General features: G+C 40.0%; 1 protein-coding gene across 4 annotated transcripts in view; it reads right to left on the bottom strand.

Moving 5' to 3' along the window:
• Trpc4 (transient receptor potential cation channel subfamily C member 4) overlaps positions 1–22,236 on the bottom strand; it is a 164,288-nt gene that overhangs the window by 94,514 nt on the left and 47,538 nt on the right. For all 4 annotated transcript variants that reach the window (XM_029537834.1, XM_029537836.1, XM_029537838.1 and 1 more), the window contains one exon: positions 823–1,341. In XM_029537834.1, coding sequence (XP_029393694.1) covers positions 823–1,341 — 519 coding nt within the window. The remainder of the gene's footprint in view (positions 1–822; positions 1,342–22,236) is intronic.

The raw sequence follows: 22,236 nt of genomic DNA, 5'->3' as shown, positions 1-22,236 counted from the left end.
AAAAAAAAAAGAAAAAGAAAAAAATTATATCTCTCAGAACTGGATATAAACAGATATTGTGACTGATACAGATGTGAGTGTCCTAGGTACAGATGTGAGTGGCGTAGATACAGATGTGAGTGGTATAGATACAGATGTTAGTGGCCTAGGTACAGATGTAAGTGGCCTAGGTACAAATGTGAGTGGTTTAGGTTTCTTCACTGAAAACATCAAAATCTACCAAAATTTCATTGAAAAGCTATTTCTCACAACTAATTCTTTAACCTCTACTCATGACAGATGAAGAAAATGAGCAAACATTAGAAAGCTCCAATAGACTTATTACTGTTGAACAAGACTCTTCTTGTGTTAGTTCCTAATAATGCATTCAAGTAGAATAGCTTATAATTAATAGTCCTTATACCCATACATACGTGTTACTTATCCTATGAATTTGTAAAAAAAATTATAAAATCAGTTTTATTAAGTAAGTGAGAAAACTCAAGACGCTCTACACAGTCTAGTCTAGCGTCTAGACTGACAAGAGTTATAAATGGTAGAGTTTATAGGTAGGTAGATTCTCCACCTAGTCTGGGGAATCCAAATTTGTTGGATTTCCATTTTATTACAAGTGAGTGGACGTGCTTCATGCAACTTCAAATTATTGAACCATTTATCACTATTCTTCAGTGTGGAGATAATTATGAATCCGGCCAGCATTAAGTGCCACCTCCTTACAAGAGAATAAAAGTGCTGTTAAATGTAACACTGATTCTGCGTGGCACTGGACTTGTCAGGGATGCGATTGTACCGCATTGATGGATTGTGTCTGGTGGCACTCACCTCTTTTTGACGGTACTTAATGGCTAATTTTAGCCTCGCAAGATCATTTCCACTCTGTTCTTCGATCAGGCTATTGTCATCGCGGTAATTAAGAATGATTTCCAGCTCTCTGGAACTCCGTGTCTGATCTAGGAGGTCCTTGGCAAATTGTTTGCACTGTCTAGACAGCTCCTCATACTCTGACTTGAATTCGTTCTCCACCTTGCTGAGTTCTTGCAACTCCCAGCTTAACTGAAAGGCAGTGAGGAAAGGGTCTTCGCTTGACAGGGCAATGAGTGAGGGGCTGGCCAACGCCTTGTAGATGTTGAGCCTGGACCGTGAATGCCTGAGGCTGTCCACATCCGAGCTGGAGACACACTCAACACAGTTACAGCGGACCTCGTGGGGTCTGGGCACCGAGACACCTTTCTGGACCAAAAGTTTGATTATCTCGTAATTATTTGTATGTGCAGCCAGGATGATGGGTGTGATGTCTGGAGTGAATTCCGAGAACTGTTTATCAAGGAGAATGGGAGGCACCTGAAAAGAGAAGAAAGCAGAGGTGTGGGTGTACAGTCATTTCTTGAAGCTTTTGAATTTCCAACAGCACAGGGCAGCAGTGCTGAGCAAGGATCATAAATCATTTGTCATGTTTCCTTGCAGGAGAGACTTCCCCCACTCACCCCCCCAAAATGACAAAAATTTTCAGGAAAATTTAACTCCAATATAATAAAAATATCCTCCTTGCAAAATGAATTGTGGCTTTTTTCTGACTCTTTAAAAAGGATGACTATGGGAGCTGTTTACAAGATGAAAAGCCTTCCTTACACCTAAGTTATTTTTCAACAGATAATCTTTTCTTTTCCACAGATGCTAGCTTGATCATAACTAAACAAATAAACTTTAAAAAAAATTATTTTTAAAACCAAGATCCTGAGGCTACAGAGTCTGCCCAGTAGTAAGAACGCTGGCTGATCTTGCAGAGAACCTGGCTCCAGTTCCCAGCATCAGCCTGGTGGCTCACAACTGTCTATAACTCCAGGTCCGGGGCATCTGGAACCTTTTTCCGGCCACTCTGAACATGAAACACACACGGTACACATACATACCTGAAGGCAAACACTCATGATGACTCTGAATGTTTTTTAAGTCTTACTGTAAATATAACAATGTTTCTAATGGAGTTGTTTTAGCATCATAAAGCCATGCAGTTATCTGCACACACAGAGCCTCTGTTCTCTCATGTGCCAACTGCTCTTCTCAGATGCCATCCCACTTGACTCCAATCTGAGGCATACAATTTTAAAAACCAATGGTGTGATACTTTCTCCCAATCTAGAAATACCTGTTATTGCAATATGTATTTTTACACTAAGAATGAAATAAACAATTTTAGCAATGAAATTTATCATAACATGACAGCTATCCAATCTAAGAGTAATAGAAATCTATCCCTTCCTATTCAGAATGTCTTAGAATACATTATACTGACAGAAAAAAATGTGCACACAGTATTATTTTGTGTATTAGAGCTGTTAAAATACTATATATTCTGTATGTCTGTTTGCTTGTTTGTTTGTTTGTTTGTTTTCAAGACAGGATCTCACTATGTCTCTGACTGTCCTGTAATTATGTAAAACAAGCCAGCCTGGAACTCACAGAGTTCACCTGCCTCTGCCTCCAGAGTGCTGGGATTAATGATGTACACCGCCACACCCAGCTAGTATCCATATTCTTTTTTTTTTTTTACTATTATTAATTTTTTTTATTATTTTCTTTATTTACATTTCAAATGCTATCCCGAAAGTTCCCTATNCNCCCCCCCCCGCCCCTGCTCCCCTACCCACCTACTCCCACTACTTGGCCCTGGCCTTCCCCTGTGCTGGGTCATATAAAGTTAACAAGACCAAGACTTTTTTAAGATGGACATATGACATGGGAATAGGTTTCTAACTCTGTTTCATGTAGAATACTTTGCTTAGAAACATGAAGTTTCCATGGTTCAAGAGTCTTCTGCATGCTCTAGCATATAATACAAAGACCAGAGCTTTATAAAACAGAAACTTTCTCCAAGTAGTTTAATGAAAACTGGCTGGGTTCTGCAGCTTCATTTTGTTGTCAGGTATAATCTTTCAGTGTAATATAATAACAGCTTTTAAAGCTCAGTTTATAAATGTTTTCTCCCTCACACATGCAGATTTTTTGACTTTCTAATTCAAATCATTTAAAGATTATTTTAAATCCAATTAATAGATGCTATTTAGAATTTGAAAATTCATACATACACCCAATTATACAAAGGCATATTTCTATAGAAACTACTTAGTCAAGAACAAGTGGCATTTGTATGAATGAATCAATGAACAGGTGAATGGATGGATAGATGGATGATGGATGGATGGATGGGTGGATGGATGGATGGAAAGAGGGGTCACTTAGGTACACTTTTATCCAATCAAATTTAACTATACCATTTCATGGCTAACTTACTGTTCCAAAAGAGTATGCAGGTACAGATTGACAACATACAGCTACATAACTCTCTGGTCTCAGGGTAAGGTGAAGGACTTACCAGCATGCCCATAGTTAGTCCATGAAACAAAGATGGCTAGGCCTTCTATTGTACATAGGTGGCTGCAAGTTTAAATGTGACCAGCAATTTAATCTAACATATGATGAAACCTTGATCTAGGGATAGTTATAAAAGGCAGCTGAGTGGACTGACCACCTTTACATGTCTACAGCTCTAAATGCACAGGTGTTTAACATCTGTATTTCATGAACTCACAAAATCTTAGGCTGCCTGTGGAGCCTAATACAGAAAACACTACTCTAAACAAGCCATGTGGCACTTATAGGTAAAGTATTTAAATATTTTTACAACATGTCATATATGCATGCATACACAGGCACACTTCTCCACGAATCTTCACAAAGGACATAATGAAAGGTAATTAAACTGATTGTGAATTAGTGATCAGCATATCAGAAACATGGTACAACAATGATATCATCAAAATTGATTTTTTTTTTACCTATAGTGATAATTTAAAGGAACTACATAAGTCACTGAGGAGCTAAAAAATTTAAAATATAGCTCCTCTTAGTTCATATATGAATATTTTTTTTATCTATCATATCCTAAGTTAAATTATTTACGTACACATGACCAGCACTCAGTGGATTTAAAACAGAACACATGAAATTGGGGGATACAAGCACTTGGAGTGGGAATAACTAGGTAGGGGGTCGGGGTGGATGTGGATATCATCAAAATAAAAACAATAAAAATGCCTTAAGTGCCACTGAATTGAAATCAGAAGAGTCAACAGAGAATTTTTATTGCAATGTACTGATCGAAGAATTGATCATTGATCATTTAGAGGGAAACCTGGGAAGTTGGACTTTCAGGAAAGGAAAGTATCTTATTTAATTTTTAAAACAATGAGCTTATAACTACTAAAAGATAGAATGCTCTATCTTTATGATTATTAGAGACATCAAGTGGAAAAAGTCGTCTGTAACATATACAACACACAAGCACAAAGGTGCAAACACTCATGGCAGTTTTCTTCATAAAGGGAAATATCTGGCAAGTGTATCATGTAAGTAAAAGAAACTTAAAGAGAAATCAAACATTAAATAAAACATAAACAGCAAGGACGGTCCTTGCTCTAAGCAATGATCGGTCTGTAGAAGGTTGCCCAGACCTCTGGTGTGCTAAGACAATCACACCAGCTTAGATGCCTGCTAAGATCCAAGGCATAAAAACCAGTGCATTACCATCACCAGTGTTGCAGAATATTCGAGAAAAGAAGGAACAAAGAAACAGTTTTGAATATTCTCACTACAAGGAAATCACAAATGACGCAGGTGTGGAGCCTGCTTAGTGTGCTGACTGAAGCTTTGTTCAGGGTGCACTGCTCCTGAAACCCGAATAATTACACATTCCAAAACGACATTTTAAGAAGGAAATTAGAAAATCTGCCTTGGATGGCTTACATGGCTCTGCACTTGGTAAAGTTACCGCACACTGTATTAGGCACGCAAGGTCCCACACAATGTTCAAATAGCAAAAGTCAGTGTATAAAACAGAATACATCACACAGAGAGTTTTTAAAATGGAAATTACACTAATGATAAAATATTTAACAATGACAAGTGAGCTAAAGAAAATTAAAACCCGGTAGAAAAAGTAAAATCGTACTGCCTGAAATAATATCCAAATATGGGGAAAATCTATTGTCAGTGGATGGTGGCTAACAGAGAAATCAAGGACTGGTCATTGCACAGAAAACCAGACACAGCAGACTCCTCAGCCTTAAATGGCACATATATATCCCATCACCTTCCCTCAGGGTTCAGTGATCATTGAGGAGGTAGAAAGACTGAAGGGGTAAAGGTGGTGTGTGAATCCAGGAACCAGTGTCTGCAGGTCACAAGGTAGCTGTATGCACGATCTCGAAGCAGCTGTGACAGCACACACATGCCATGCAAGCCCAAGCCAAAACAGATCTCAGTGTGAAGAGAAGTGGGAACCAAATCCCGCCCTTAGCTACGGAGATGTAGGGGAAATTTCCCCTAATTAATTGATTGGCTAATAAAAACAACAAGAAGCTAATCGCTGGGAGAAAGAGGAGTAGGAGGGCCTTCCGGGTCTGAAAGAGGAAGAGGGAGGAAGAAATGGCCCTTCTGTACTACTGCAAAGCAGGAGCAAAAGGAGGCAAGATGTAGACTGGGAACTGTTAGACCTGATGGCAGCTTCTGCCACCGGAAGATTTCTAACATAGAATAGTTGATGAGTTTAGGACGATAGACTCTGCACCCAGTTGTTCTGTCATCTGTTGATTTTAAACTAAGATTGCTTGGTGTTTTTCATTCTCAGTGATTCAGGTGGACTGGAGGGAAAGAACATTGCTGGGGCGGAATTCGGCCAGGCTTTGGGACAGGAAGATTGTCCAAAGGACCAAGCTCCAGGGGAGAAGTAACTGCAGTGGAACGTGGGCTGGCGAGAGTATGCCCACAGCTGGCGGTGGAAACCGAGAGCGATCTTGGAGCTCTGGAGAGGCAGTGCCAGCATTTGTGGCAGAGGCTTTGACTAAAAGAAACATGGAGTCTTGGTCTGGGGCTATGCACTCGAATAGGAACAGACAAAGACAGCGGATGCTGGTGCTGTCAGGAGTTAGAATGGATAGATCTTATAACTACATGCTACAGCTAGCAGTTGCTAAGTGTTGAAAGAGGAAGACTTAGTTCTCTCTAGGAGTCTACCTCTGTTAAGCAAACCACTGCACAGTGGAAGGCTACATATGTAGGAACATCCGAGCAGCACAAATGTATCTGGTTAGGTTTTAAGGCACATAGTTGTTTGGATGGCAAAGTAGGAATGGGAGAGCTGGGAGAGGGGGTTAAAAATGATCAAAACACATTGTACAAACTCCTCAAAGAGTAATGAAAAACTACTGAGTGTGATGGTTTGTATATGCTTGTTCCAGGAAGTGGCACTATTAGACGGTCCTGTTGGAGTAGGTGTGGCTTTGTTGCAGAAGGTGTGTCACTGTGGGCATGGGCTTTAAGAGCCTCATCCTAGCTGCCTGGAATTGAGTTGATGAAATAACAATCATTAATTAATATGAAGGAATAATCTAAGAATAGCTTAAAATTATTGTACATACTAGGCTTCAAGAATATAGCAAAAATATGAGTTGTCTGAACAGCTATTTTACCAGGATGATCCCTGAGGATTATATATAATACCGCTGCATATGAATAGTGGAGTTGGCAGTCTTGCCGATAAGCAGATCCATTTATTAAATGACACTTAAGCAATTTTCCACCCCAACAAAATTAGCCCTCTCACTCAGTTTATAACAGTACATTTAATATGTAGTAAATATTTAAATATTAAAACCAAAAGGCATCATAATTATAGAAAAATAAATAGTTGTGTGGCCTTGGGGTTAAGGAGAACTCTCTCAGCAAAAATGTAAACAAGGAATTGAAACTTGAATATTTTATTATTCAGTCCTTGCATGCGATGTTGAAAAATACCAAGTATGAACTCAGAAAATGAACAAATAAACAACAGTAAAGGACACGTGCAATGTGGGAAACATACTTACTATCCCCATTACTCAGAGAAGCAATGATTCAGAAAAAGAAATTTCTGTGCCAGGCAAGAGCTACATCATTGCTTCTACATATCTTCCTTTTAGGAGAAAAATCAAAGCACCAAAAACAAAATGCCAGGATATTTCTCATTAACAGTTACACAAAGGAAAATTAAAACAATAGCAAAATGTGCAATGCTTTACAAACCACGGAGACAAGGTATGACAGGGATGGGATGGTAGTTTCTGTAGCCTTATAGGAGGGTACCTGCTGCTTTTGTGAGTTCTGAGACCCACACTTTTCACTCCCGAAAACACTTCACACAATCAGGCAAGGTGACACTATTTCTCCATACTTCACACAATGACCTTACTTAACCCCAGGTTCTACATCGAAATTCAACAAAACACACATCAAAAGTTCTTTAAATAATGTTTCTAATGGGGATAAAGAGATGCCTCAGAGGTTAAGAGCACTTACTGTTCTTGCAGAGGACCCAGGGTTCAACTCCCAACACCCACGTGGTAGCCCATAACCATTTGTAACATCAGCCCTAGATATTCTGACACTCTCTTCTAGCCTGTGTATGCTCTGAATGCACATCTGTGCAGACATATGGAGGCAAGACATTTATACACACAAAAATAGTAAATAATGTTCATAGCAGCCTTATTTATACTAGTCAGAAGCTAGAAAGAACCCAGATGTCCCTCAACAGAGGAATGGGTACAGAAAATGTGGTACATTTACACAATGGAGTACTACTCAGCNATTAAAAACAATGAATTTATGAAATTCCTAGGCAAATGGATGGATCTAGAGGATATCATCCTTAGTGAGGTAACCCAATCACAAAAGAACACACATGATATGCACTCACGGATAAGTGGATATTAGCCCAGAAACTTAGAACATCCAAGATACAATTTGCAAAACACATGAAACCCAAGAAGAAGGAAGTCCAATGTGTGGATACTTCGTTCCTTCTTAGAATGGGGAACAAAATACCCATGGAAGGAGTTACAGTGACAAAGTTTGGAGACGGAAGAAAGGACCATCCAGAGACTGCCCCACCTGGGGATCCATCCCATATACAACCACCAAACCCAGACAGTATTGCATATGCCAGCAAGATTTTGCTGACAGGACCCTGATATAACTATCTCTTGTGAGGCTATGCCAGTGCCTGGCAAAATACAGAAGTGGATGCTCACAGTCATCTATCAAATGGAACACAGAGCCCCTAATGAAGAAGCTAGAGAAAGTACCCAAGGAACTAAAGGGGTCTGCAACCCTATAGGAGGATCAACAATATGAACTAACCAGTACCCTCCAGAACTATGTATTTAGTTGTATATGTAGCAGAGGACGGCCATCAATGGGAGGAGAGGTCCTGGTCTTGGGGAGATCATATGCCCCAGTACAGGGGATTACCAGGGCCAGGAAGTGGGGGTGTGTGGGTTGGGGAGCAGAGTGGGGGGAGGGTATAGGGGACTTTCAGGATAGCATTTGAAATGTAAATGAAGAAAATATCTAACAATAAATAAATAAATAAATTGTCAGGTGATTTCCCCTTACAAATGTTAAAATTATATAGAATTTAAAATCAATGATCAGTATAATTGAGATTGTAATACTCTGGAGAATTTAGCTATTCTGATAATATCATCAATAAATAAAATAATTTAAAATATCAAAAAATAGTAAATAAAATGCTTTGTAAGATGCATCTGCATTAAGTATGTACACACTTTTATTTGTTAATCTTTTCCCCTATGTAAAAATTCTAACTAATTGTGGATCATTTACATTGCATCAAGTATCATAAATAATCCAGAATTAATATGCAAGTGCTGTGCCCTTTTATATAGAGGACTGCAGCATCCCAGGGGTTGCACATGCTAGGAGAGTCCCATCTCTCATGGATAGCAAAAGCGGTCTGCATCCCTCTTTGCCATGATAGAAATTTGGAGAACACATGGATGTTTTTCAAAACATAAACACTGGAGAAAAGCAACGCTTTTCTGCATTATCTACACTGTACCAGACACGCCCCTTGTCTGACCCTGCTGTACCACAAAATCTCACTTGGTGAGCCAGGACCCGCTCCTTCAGGGCATGTTAACATCAGGTTCCATCACCGTTTCCTTGTTGACTTTTCCTTCTCCTTCCTCTTTAACCACCTGCATCCAACACCCAAACACAGTCCAAGCATCCACATGGTAAAGGTCGACTGTATTTAAGCTGCCCTTTCTTTCCTCTAATGTGGGCGGGTGAAAGGAGAGGTACTGTCAACCATCCATGAGAAGAGATGAACAAGCACTTGAAGAAGCTGGCGAGAATAGGAGCACATACTATGTGAATTCCATTTCCTTGTCTCCTTAAAGGTTCTTACGGAGCTCCGTGGACCTCCCAAGGAAGTGACACTCCTGACATTAATGACAGGTCCATGTCCACTGTCAGCTTTGCAGATGATTTTAATTATTCATCATTAATACATTTGCTTTAAGTTACATTAAGCGTGGATTGATGTAAGCCTATGTAAAGTCCTGCTTCAGATGAAATACACTGACAAATAGAAATGTCATTGATTTGGGGGCATTCAGGGAGCACATGGGAAATACAACACCATGAGAACTTTGACGGCAGACTTTAGAGATAGGACTATTTGCATCACATGAAATAGGTTATGGACAAACACATCTCAGCTAGTTGACTGACATCGTGTAAACGTGCCTGGTCAGCTAACACATATGAAACACCATGCTCTGTGGTCTGTGCTGAGAACGTGTGCCCCACCTAGGTTAATTTTCAGGGTTATTATTAATTTTTTTAGATAAATGTTCTTTTTTATACTAGTGAGAATGGCAGGTCTTAGTGAAATTATTTAAGGATCATGTCCATGGTCATAAATCCATGCAGCCCGACTTTAAATTATTTGATATACTATACATTTCTGTTTGATAATTTATTTTTTATTAAAGTGTGTGTGTGTGTGTGTGTGTGTGTGTGTGTGTGTACGTGTGTGTGTGTACGTGCATGCATGCTAGTCATGGATGCTGGGAACCAAATCAAGGTCCCTTGGAAGTGCAGCAAGTACTCTTAAACTATGAGCCATCTCTCCGGCCCTGAAACTATGTATTTTCTGGCTAAGACAATCATGGCAGCCTGAGAACTGCTCCTCCTCAGGCACTGAGATAGGATGAGCCACATTAAACCCTGCCTCAACCCCTTTTAGCTACATGAAAATAACAAAGCCAGTTAATGCCTTTCTATTTCTGCTCTCCCATTCTCTAATGCACACATTTATTTCAGATCTTTCTCACTATAGATTAAGATTCAGAGAAACATATCTCAAAGACTTCTTGAAGTTTACTCCCCCAGGGTTGTGGTAGAGTTGATCTCTATAAATCACCAAACAGAGGACGTATGTATGACAATGCTGGGGCTGTTTGGAGAAAGAGCAGAGAACTGTCTTGTTCGGTTTCCCCAGATTCATTTGCTTCTCCTCATGTAAACACAGTCCCAATTATAGTACTTGATTCATCTGCCAGGTAGAACAGCCATTTCCTGGTGGGCAGTTTCATAAGCACATATTTCAAGGTTTAGAGGGATTTCTGTTACTAGAATTTTAAGCTATCGACCCAGAGCATGAAGATCTTTGCTGTGAACTGCTATGTACATGTTCTAATTGGTGATCACTGAACATTCTGTGTATGTATAGATACTGTAAGTTACAGTGAAGAAAAATCTATTAAATGATCTTTAGAAGATGTTAACCACCAGAGTTTAACTATAATTTCCTAGGAACTGCCAGTAGTTGTATGCTAAATCTGGCCCATTATTCGACTTTCCATTTATCTTGACCATGTTTTGCCATCTCCTGTTTGGAACTCCCCGGTCCTTGGGCATCCATGACTGCTTTTCTTGGGATAGTAGGGTTTGGGCATAGGTATTGTTCCAGTAACTGCAGTTTTCAGAACACTATTGAAGGACAACACCTGTTCTTCAATTTTTTCCTCATCAGAAAAAAAAAAAGCTGAATAAAGTCTTGATTTGAGATTCTCTTAAGGATTAAAATCAATCAAAGTTAGAAATAAAAGCCTTCTTCTATATGTAATACTTCACAAAGCATAATCTGGCATCATCACTGTGACTGACATCTTCACCATCACTGTCATCTCTATGGTAACCCTCTCTGAGTCTCTCCAGGTGCCATGCTCCCATTTCACTCTTTAGCTGTGTTCCTGCTGAGAATCAATAAAGCCAATGTCCCCTCTATTCTCTGCACAGCACTGGCTGTTCTGCTGGCATGAACTGTGGGTGGCAAATGTGAAATTCTATGTTTCCAGCCATTCAGTAGCTGCTTGGTGCAGCTGGAGCTTCTGCCACTCATTCTGCCAACTTCCAGGAATATAGCAGTGTGCACAGCAGATAATGTCTTTGTCTTCATTCAGAGAAATAATAAAGACACAGTCCGTGAGTAAACAAGATGATGGATATATTAAAAATGGAAGAACTATAGAGCTCTCCAAGAAAACACAGTGGAGTGAAGAGAAGAAACGTAGAGCAGAGTTTGGATTAAAGCTCTCTGTGGGCAAAGGGAAATGAGGCTGGAACTGTGAGGTATGAGAGGGTTAAGTGATGCCTGTGTGACTAAGGAGAGAACACTCTTAGAAGAGGGGGATATGGGCATGAAGACAACAATGCCTGGGCAGGCCTGGAACTTTGGGAAACTAAAGAGAGGACAGTTGGTTGTGGAAGAGTGTAGATGGAAATATTAGATAAATGTAGGAGATGATACACATGCAATTGGACTCATTTTCAGAACTCTGGCTGTTACGTCATAATGAAATGAGAAGGGCATTGGGACATTTAGAGTGGAGGGACAACTCGTAGAACCACTCTGGCATGTGCATTGAGAATGAGCTACAGGAATGGAGGATACACTAAGGAAGAAGACGCCAGTCATCGAGGTAGATAATTCTGCATAGGTATTGAAGCCATTGGGATTTGTTAGTGGAATATTATAGATCTAAGATGAAATCCCACACAGAGAGGTCAAGGGTGACTGAACATCCAGACCTGAGCAGAGCAAGCAGAAACTTCTTGAGAGCATTCTCAGAGAAGGAGCTTAGAGACACAAGAGAGTTCAAGAAACAGACTTTTCAGGTTGAACTTGAAATAACATTAGGAATATGGACCTCAATATTTGGCAGTTATCAGTATACAAGCAGTATTTAAAGCCATGAGCCTGAACATCATTTTACAAGCAAGACGTGAGTGCAGGAAGAAAACTAGTAGTTAGAGATTTGAACTCTCTGACATTTCAAATTTTAGACTTTGAGAAGATGAGCGAAAAGCTGTAAAGGGAACGGAGAATACAGACAGTGAAGTGGGCGATTGTGCAGTGTGGAGTGCAGGATCCCGAGGGAGATATGGAGGAATGAGCATGTGGACTTTCCCTTACAATCAAACCTATTAGTACAAGACAAAACAAGAGGTATTACTTTAAGGAGTAGGAAATATGTCCTGTGCACTTGCTATCTGTCTGGAGAAAGAAGGCAAAGAGTAAAGCATGAAGTGGGAGTCTCATGTACTCACACAAAGTGAATCAGCATGCCTTCAGAACAAAACTAGTCCAGATGGCTCCATGCCTTGCTTCAGCCCTCTCTGGATCCCTGATTCTAAAACAGAGGAGGCGGAGACCGGAATTTTTCCAGACGATATTACAAAAGGAGTATGTCAGTCAACCATCCGTTACTGTATCAAGTACTTGTGATGAGCAGCTTTAAAAAGATAAATGGTTGATTTGGGCTCAGGATGAGAGGATTCAGTCCATGGCAGATATCCTGGATGACTGGGTCTGTGGAACACATTATATTGGCCATGGAGGCTTGTTAATCTCATGGTGTACTACCCATGACATAGCACCTTGCACCGGCCCAGTTCCCTCTAACACCACGAAAGGGGGCCAAACAAGTACAGCAGGGGATGAGGGGAAACCCGAGTGTAGACGGGAAGGCATTAATGATGAACCACGGGACATGCGATGCCAGAGGCAAGTGGAATCACAACACATTAGAATGTCAGTTCTAGAAGGAAGGAGCAGGAGTGAAATCCTGAGCCTACAAATTTAGAAAAGATAAACCAAGTGACCTGGGAGAGATGATAAAGAACAGTCCTCATGACTGACAGATGCCTACAAGACAGACTCCAACTTCAGACAAACCTGTATGGGGAAAAAAAATCATAAAACAACAGAACATCCAGGAATTTCAGATATGACTGAGGCACACAGGCCAGAAGAGAGTGCTGAGACAAACATGAAAAGCTAAAGGAATTACATAAGGTCAGGGTAGGAAATTACCTGAACCATAGAAGGAAATGGATATTCAAACACATCAGGCCGTTAGAAACTCAGAACACTGCCAGAGGATCTATCTCTTTAAGAGGCACGAGAGAAACTTGTGAGGCAGGAGGGCAAAAATACAGATAAGAAACAGTATTCAAAGCATCAAGAGGATTGGTGGGATAGCTCAGTTGTCCTCAGAATCCCCAGTAAAAAAGAAAGTCATAGTGGCACATACTTGTAACCACGGGATGGCACATACTTGTAACCACGGGATAGGGCAGGTAGAGAGAAGTGCATCACGGGGGTTCACTGACCAGCCAGCCTATCAAAATTGCAGAACACCAGGCCAATCAAAGACCCTGTCCCAGAAAACAAAGAGGAAGGGAGCTGAGGAATCCAAGGATGAATTTGCTTCTACACATATGGGTACATTGCATGGATGTCCACGTACATGCACTTGTATGAACATATAAATAAAATCACTGTGAATAGGAACACACACATGCATACATGCACGCACACACACATGCATACACATTCATGAATGCATGCCACAAAGGGTATAAGGGGAAAATAGCCACTCACTAATATAGGCAGAGTTATCAATATAATGTCCAATCTCTGGTTGACAGCCTGAAATTCAAGCCCAGAAAATAAAGAGCTGCCCACTAAGATGGAGATCTCCAACAGAGGCATCATTTTTAAACTGATGAGAAACTCGAGGGAAGCACATAACCATACAACAGCATGAGGAAGAGACTTAAATGGGTGTAGTATACAGAGGATAATGAGAGAGCATCAATCACAAGAGCACAGGAAGAACAATCTAGAACAAATGAAAGGACAGCAAAGAAGTGACCCATAGCTCTAACAGGTCTGGTACTAACAGAAAGTGAGAACAGTAGTTAAGCCACACCCCCCAAATCAACAAGAATCGATAAATATGTGTCAATAATGAACTTAAGCATGAATGCCTCAACCTACTAATAGAATGTCTGATTGAATTAGAAACTGTCTCCAATCAGATGGTGTTGCAAGAAATGTACCCACTGGTAAAGATGGAAAGTCAAAGGAGAGATGCCAGTCTTTGAAATGAACAGAAACCAAATACAATCTACTCTAGTTATTCTGATAGTTGCTGTTGTAGACTTAAAGCCAAAATTACTCTCAAGAGTTAGCAAAAGCCACTATGTATTAGCAGGAGGAGTACTTCATCAGGAAGATATAACAATTGTGAAAATACAAACGGTAAGCATCAATTCTTCATATTGCATAAAACAAAAGTAGACATAAAATTTTGAATACATCTTCATATAACAAGTGTGAGTGATTTCAGTACTCTGATCTCCCCTTTCAATACACAATCTAATAAAACATAAACCAATAACTGCTTGAGTTACACAACACTATAGATCAGATGAATTCAACAGATATCTATAGAATATCATATCCAAAAAAAGATATATTCTTCTCTGGAGCCTGTGGAAAATTTAGGCAATAAAGCAGTATTTTCATAGGCACGTATGATCTATGAAAATTAAATCAGAAATATACAAATAACATAAACAGTGGGAAATACTATAGCAGTGGTAAAAATTTTTCTCAATTTTTACTCTAAATTAGACTCTAGACCCAATTTTCCCAATTTGACTCTAGACTAGACAGATTTGATACTGTATTATTTCAAACATTTAAAGAAGAGCTAACAACAATGCTTCTCAAACTCTCCCACAGATCAGAAAGGAACAGGCCTTTACCAGGCTCACTTTACAAAGCTGGCATTACCCTGAGACCAGAAACGGAAAATGCCAAAGAAATCAACAGATAATTGATGAATATAGATGTAAATTTTCACAATAGAATTTTTCAAAACTTAAAAAACGCATTGAGGAGATCATACACTATCACCAATCATAACTTACTTGCATTCCAGAAATACAAATTTTGTTCACTGTACACAAATCAACAAGTCCAATTCAAGACAAAAACAGAGTTAAAGACATCAGTCAATGATCATTTTTATCAGTGCAGAAAAGACGCAATAAAATTCAATGCCCCTAAATGATAAAAATTCTAAAAATCGAAACGAAAGAAAACAAAAACTAGGAATAGAAAACAAAAAAAATCTAAACATAATAAAAGCTATAAATGCCAAACCCATCGCCAAGTATTACTCTAAACTGTTAACACCTAAAAGCAGGACGTCTAGATCCTGATATGAGAGCTGAGTAACGACTCTCTACGTTCTTACTCAGTATAGTGTTCATGTCCTGAGCTGGAGTGATGATAGAATACAATGAAGGGAATTACAAAGAGGAAAGGAGCAAGTCAATTTCTTCTTATTTGTAGATGACGTGACTCTGTACATTAATGAACCTAAAGATTCTACCAGAACACTCTCACACCCAATCAACTGTTCAGTAGAGAAGGAAGATACAAGATTGATCAGTTTTTTAAATTAGCAGCTTTTCCATGTGGGAATAATAAAGTCAAATAATGAAATAAGTGAAACAAATTAAAAGGAAACTTCTACTCAGAGTAATTTTTAGAAAGAACCTAGGATAGGACTAAAGAAGGACACGTAAGACAAAAAAAATTAAGGAAGCTACTAGCATATTTGAAGAACCATCAAAGTCATGAATTGGTCGAATAGATATTGTGAAAATGGCTCTCTTAAGGAAATTAATCTACAGACAATATAATCAACATCAAAACCCTGATTCTACTCACAGAATAGAATCAACTATTACAAAGTTGATATGAAAGCAGATCAGTCCCCAGAGCTAGGGGACTGACAGCAGAAGCAACCCCTGTGTAAGTGCAATGCTGCTGAGATATTGTAATACTCCCTAAGAACTTCTCTCTCTCTCTCTCTCTCTCTCTCTCTCTCTCTCTCTCTCTCTCTCTCTCTCTCACACACACACACACACACACACACACACGTTATAATCTGATCACTAGAAATTAAAAGGCTTGTCAGTAAAGGACACAATTATGACAGTGGAAAGAGAATGAGGGATAGAACAATAGTCTTTACCAGCTACACATCAGACGGGGGATTCATATCTAGGATATACAAAGAACTGTAAAAGTGAAAAGGCAAAAATCAAATCATCTAGTCAACTAATGCACAAATGACTGGATTGGCAGTTCTCAAGTACAAGAAATATAAATGGTTAAAAAAAGACTTGAAGATGTGTGCAGCACACTTAGCCATTGGGTAAATTCAAATTAAGACTGCTCTGAGATTCAGTCTCCTCAACAGAAAAAGGATTTTAAAATGCTGACGAAGGTGTTAGAGATGAGGAACACTAATTATCCACTGGTGAGAATATAAAAATCATGTAGCAAGTTAGGAATTCAGTGTGTAATACAATGATTAGAGAGAGAACTCCCATATTACTCACTATACCACTCTTGGTTATATACGAGGAGACCTCAAGTTCACAGACTTTAAAAAATAGCTCTGTGTGCACGTGTGTGATGGTTTGTATATGCTTGGTCCAGGGAGTGGCACTATTAGAAGGTGTGGTCTTGTTGGAGGAAGTGTGTCACTGTGGAGATGGGCTTGGAAACCCTCCTCCTACTGCCTGAGGATGCTCAATCTGTTCCTGGCTTCCTTTGGATGAAGATATAGAACCCTCAGCTCCTCCTGCACCATGCCTGCCTGGATGCTGCCGTGCTTCCACCTTGATGACAATGGACTGAACTCCAGAACCTGTAAGGCAGCCCCAATTAAATGTTGTCATTCATAAGTCTTGCCTTGATCATGTGTCTGTTCATAGCAGTGAAATTCTAAGACAATGTGCATAGAGGGTGTTTCTTTCCCCATGTTCATGGACTGTTTCCTGATGAAAAGTGTGTAATTAGCCAATATATTCTGATGCTTGCCACTCGGTGCTAAACAGAATCACTTTGGTCAGTTTTGTCATATGCCTTATAAATTTCCTATTTCAAATATTTTCTATTTTATGAATTTATTCTAAATAAGCAAAGATATTCACCTCATGGTATTCCGGAAACAAAGAGAGTAAATGATAAACGGTTGGGGTATATCTGTAATGATGTAATTTTCTTTCACCCCCTAAAGTTTACATCAACTGTCAACACAACCATGAGCTGAGAACCAAGCCTTCTACACACTGTTCCTGGAGAATGCTCATGATCCAAATCACGGCCTCACTCAGAACACTTCAGCCCATTTCCGGATTATTGCTCCACCTTTAACTGTTTCCCTCCCTGTTGGTCAGCTGAGGTGGAGACTCAGGGGGAAACAGGAAAAATCAAGAATCATATGCATACTGCATCAGCTCGTAGGATCTGTTGCAAACCCCTAGACCATCTCCAGTCTTAGGGAAAGTGCGGTTGTTCCTGTTGTCGTTATTAGGAGGTGCATGTGAAGAGCAAGGGAAATTGACACAGTGGCTCCCACAGTGATCAAAACACTCAAAGTGTACAGAATAGGATAGCGGCAAAGGGAAGGCAGGCCCCTTTAACTCCATCTCAAACACCAATGAGGAAATAGTCCCATGTCAAATGTAGAGTAAACCTCCTCCAGCAAGATGTCAGTGTCCCGTCCCTGCAGAGTCACAGCTTCATGGATCAGCTCAGAACAAACTTCTGGCAGAGCCCCACCTACCGCCGGCTTGCTGATGTATGCTTGGCCTGACATTCATCTCCCACACTCCTGCTAATGTGCCGTTCTCACCTCCCTCTTCCCAGCAATCTCTCAATGTGCTAGCAGCGTCTCCCTTATTACTGCCAATCTCTTCCTGTAACCATCCAGGAGGAAACCAGGCAAGTTCCTTGCGTCCTGTGATTGTAGTGGTATTAAGTTATACCAGGAGCCTCTAGCTGAATGGATTTCAGGACAGTACTGCAGAGCCACATGCTCTCGATTGCTGATGCAGTTTATAAGAGGACCGAAAATGGAGTTTAGTAAAACCCGTGAAAGCAATCAAAGCTGGACTTGGCTCTTTCAGGATAACTATTCAGTCTGTGAGCTTCGAAGTCTGTGTCCCTAACCTTAAATACTGACCTCCAACCCAGAGTTTCTTCCCTTCAGCACCATTATATCTGCATTTGTCCCTTGTTGGTTCAACCCTGTTACTTACCGGGAACTTCCTTAGATAAATGTTCCATGAAATCTGTAAGGCTCTCATAAAATCCAGTAAAATGAACCTTTAATTCAATGCTGCAATTAAGGAGGTTGGAAAGGGCGCCTGTTAAATTCCGCTGGCTTCTGTGTCAGTAGATTTAACTGACTACCATGGATTGAAAACCATTACAAAAGTTAAAAATGGCCTCTGCATATAGCTTTTTCCTTGGTTTTCTCCAGACAATACAAAAATGTGTTAGACATTAACATTAGAGTATGCATTGTGTTGGCTTTTGGTTGCTGTAATACTTGCCTGCCCTAGCAACCTGTCAAGAAATATGTTTCTTTCAGCGTATAAATTGGAAGAGCCAGTGGCTGCACTCATTGGGACCTGGAGCGAGGTGGCACATCATGAAGTCATGCTAGGAAGGAGCATGTGATTGGAGTTAGCCAATCACCTCCTGTGGGGCTGGTGAGAGCTGGGAAGAGGAGAGACACATTCCCAACAATCGGAAGAACTCTCACTGGCCCCCAACTCTCACGTTCTCATCACATCCTCATTGTTCTACAGGCAGAGGACCACACCTTTATCCTATGGACCTTTGAAAAATTACAATAGGTATGGTGATTCCCCACATAGAGTTTCCATGCAAATACAGACCTTTGTCTATAAGGAACTTGAGTGCCCACAGGCTGCAATACCCTGAAGAGTCCTGGCAATAATCCCCATTTATATAATTGTAGCTAGCTATTCCAGTTACCCTCCCTTTATCAAATGGCAGAAACAAAACTTTCCACAAAGCTTGCTCTGAAATTTTCATAAGGTAACAATCTCAAATGGTCACAAATTTTCCTAGATCCGCTGTGAGACTCCAGTATAATTTTTAAGTGTGTTATAAGCTCAATGGATAGCATAGCAGTTGAGAGTAATTCTTGGTTTTGCAGAGGATCCTAGTTCAGTACCCAGGACCCACCTGGTGGCTCACAATCAGCCAGAATTCTAATCCTTAGGGAATCTGACACCGTCTTTTGGCCTCTGCAGACACCAAGCACACATGCATATATGTGAGCAAAAAAAATTCATAAACAGAAAGTAAAATTCAAAATATAAAATCTAAATATAGGGTTTTTTTTTCTAATGTATTCCCTTATTCTTGATGTCACCATGCATAAACATGGTTGTACTAGTGCATTGTTATTAGTTGCCTATAGGGAAAACATAATTGCCACATCAAACAAATCCATGTGCATTCCCTCAGAGATACCAGAAGTCAAGAAGAGGTGTTGTTCCTCGGTTACACCTGAGATAGGATGAGGATTGGGCAAAGGAAAAGCCGATCAGTCTTAACCTCATTTAAGTGAGAAGAGATTGCACACCAAGTAAGATGTTCGCCACCACCAACCTGTCTCAGCCTCCAGTTATCTGTCTACTCCTTGTGTGAGTGTGAACCTTAAACTCTTTCATGCTAAGAGCTTGTGATCGGGCCTATTTGTCCAGTGTTTCTAAATATTGGTGTGGAATGTCAACATCAAGACCAATTGATGTATAAATTGAATCCACAAAAGATAAATTATGACAGCCAATATGAAGATGGTTCCTGCAAACATAGGAAAGCGAGTCTAACTCTAATTCCTCTCGGCCCGTGGCTCTAATATTAAAGCAGTAACATCCATTTTGCCCATGAAGAAGGAAGGACAAAGAGATGAGTTGAAATGGCATGTTCAAGTCAGTGGTGGTTCATTCTGGCCACAGTGAAGACTTTTCTGATTCCTACCTCTGCTATTTTAAATGTGTTCAGTTACATCCAATGGCTCATTTCTAGTGAAATGAGCTATAATTAGTAAAGAAGTTCAACAAGCAAATCCTCACAGAAATATGTGTGCAGATTTAATTATGACTTTAAGAATGATTTTACATTTGCTTGTGTATCTGCATGGGTATCTTCATATATGTTTGCCAGTGTACATGCCGATGCCTGGGACAGCTAGAAGGCGGTGTCAGAACACATGGGCTAGAGGTACAGAGGGCTGTCAGCTACCAGGTATGCTTGTTTGGAATGGACCTTGAGGAGCCAGTTCTCTTAATCACTGAGCCATCATGCCAGCCCTCATCACAACATTTGTAATAGGTTGCAGAACCTTAATAATACATGACCTCCCCAAAGCTTTACATCAGAGGCCGTGTTTGATAGACTATGTTCTGAGGAACAATTAGCATCTTTTGATGGACATTTTAATTAAACTAAGTATAGTGAGTCTAAAGTGTTTCGTGAGCGTGAGTATATAGTACATTTCAAATGGCATCCAAGTAAAGGGGCTTCCACTGTCTGTGTTCTTATAAAACACTGTGCACGTTCACGTTCAAATCTCTACAGTGATTTGATCAGCAGGACTGTCAGGGTCTTCCTTGCTGTGAGAAAGTTAAGGCTCAAGTAACTTTGGGATTTTTCCTGACCCCGAGGACAGGAATTCTACCCAGGACTTTCCCTTCTAAGCTCTTGGGACATGTTCTTCACAAACGCCTTCCAACCCAAGAATGACTTGGTTTCTGTGCCAAGACACAGATACTGTTTCTCCAGGAGATGTACTAGGTCAGAGAAGTGGCTCCACGCTGGTGGAGTTTTTCTTTCTGTTGCTTTTCACCTGATATTTTTCAGAAGCAGCCAGATGCTTCGCTCTGTGGCCTCCTGACATATCTGATGCATTTTGCTCGAATGCTCTTTGCTGTGGTGTGGTGTGCTAACAGGATGCAGCAAGAGATCCCATCCCCTAGGGATTATGTGTAACGGCTGGCCTTCACATGGCCAAGGAGGTTTCCCACATGTAAGCAAGAACAGCTAGTTGGCTAAAACTACCTTATCATATTAACAGTGTTTCAAAGGACCAAGCTTTCATAGGATTTCATGTGGAGCTACTCACTTCTTTCATGGTTGCCGTTCACCAGCTGACTAAATGATCTTTGCTCTGTGCTGTAATAGCTTTAAAATTCCCTGCTGTGGAATAATAAAACGCAGTTTTTTTAGATCTTCAAAGTACTTGTTAATATTGGCTACATTGCATTATAAAACAACAAAAAAAATCAAATTGGGAGAAGATTGGTAAGTATTTAACTCTAGAGTCACATTAAGAAAATATTGTACAGCATTTTAATTGATCACTTTAAATCAGTTTAAATAAAGCAGAATTATTGACTGTTGATACCATTAGATTTCAAAGTAGGATAAACATTTTGAAGATGTGAGAACGAACACTATTCTGTATATTTTTGATACAGGGTCTCACTCTGTAGCCCAGGCTAGCCCTGAACCCACAGTGATCTTCCTGCCTTGGCATCTCAAGTGCTAAGATTATCTTGGCGTGTCTCTACAATGCCTAGCTTGGGAAATGACATCTGTACCCCTCATTATTTATTTTTCTTGTGTTTGTATTTTCTCTTACTTGCTGTGAATTTTTATAGTAGCTGATCATGGATTCATGGATCTTTGGGCTCATTTACTTTACTGATAGCAGGCAGATTCACACTGTGTGCTCACTGCTGATACCCCAGACTTGACCTAGGGCAGGATTTCAGGTGAACAGTGAAGGACAGCCACAGTTTTCATTATGCCAATGAATCCATTCCTAGTAAAGGAACCCAATACATCTTTCCAGAGTTTCTGACTCTTGAAACAGAAAGCAAATGGCGACAACATAAAATATTGTATTGGTTTAAAGAACAGGTCTTGCAAATTGTATCTTGTGTATTCTAGGTTTCTGGACTAATATCCACTTATCAGTGAGTGAATATCTAGTGACTTCTTTTGTGATTGGGTTATCTCACTAAGGATGATATCCTCCAGATCCATCCATTTGCCTAGGAATTTCATAAATT

The sequence above is a fragment of the Mus pahari genome, chromosome 4, assembly GCF_900095145.1.
Source record: "Mus pahari chromosome 4, PAHARI_EIJ_v1.1, whole genome shotgun sequence".
In the NCBI taxonomy this organism is placed as follows: Eukaryota; Metazoa; Chordata; class Mammalia; order Rodentia; family Muridae; genus Mus; species Mus pahari.
Note: the sequence above shows the minus strand (reverse complement) of the source record. Positions and strands in the feature narration are given on the sequence as shown.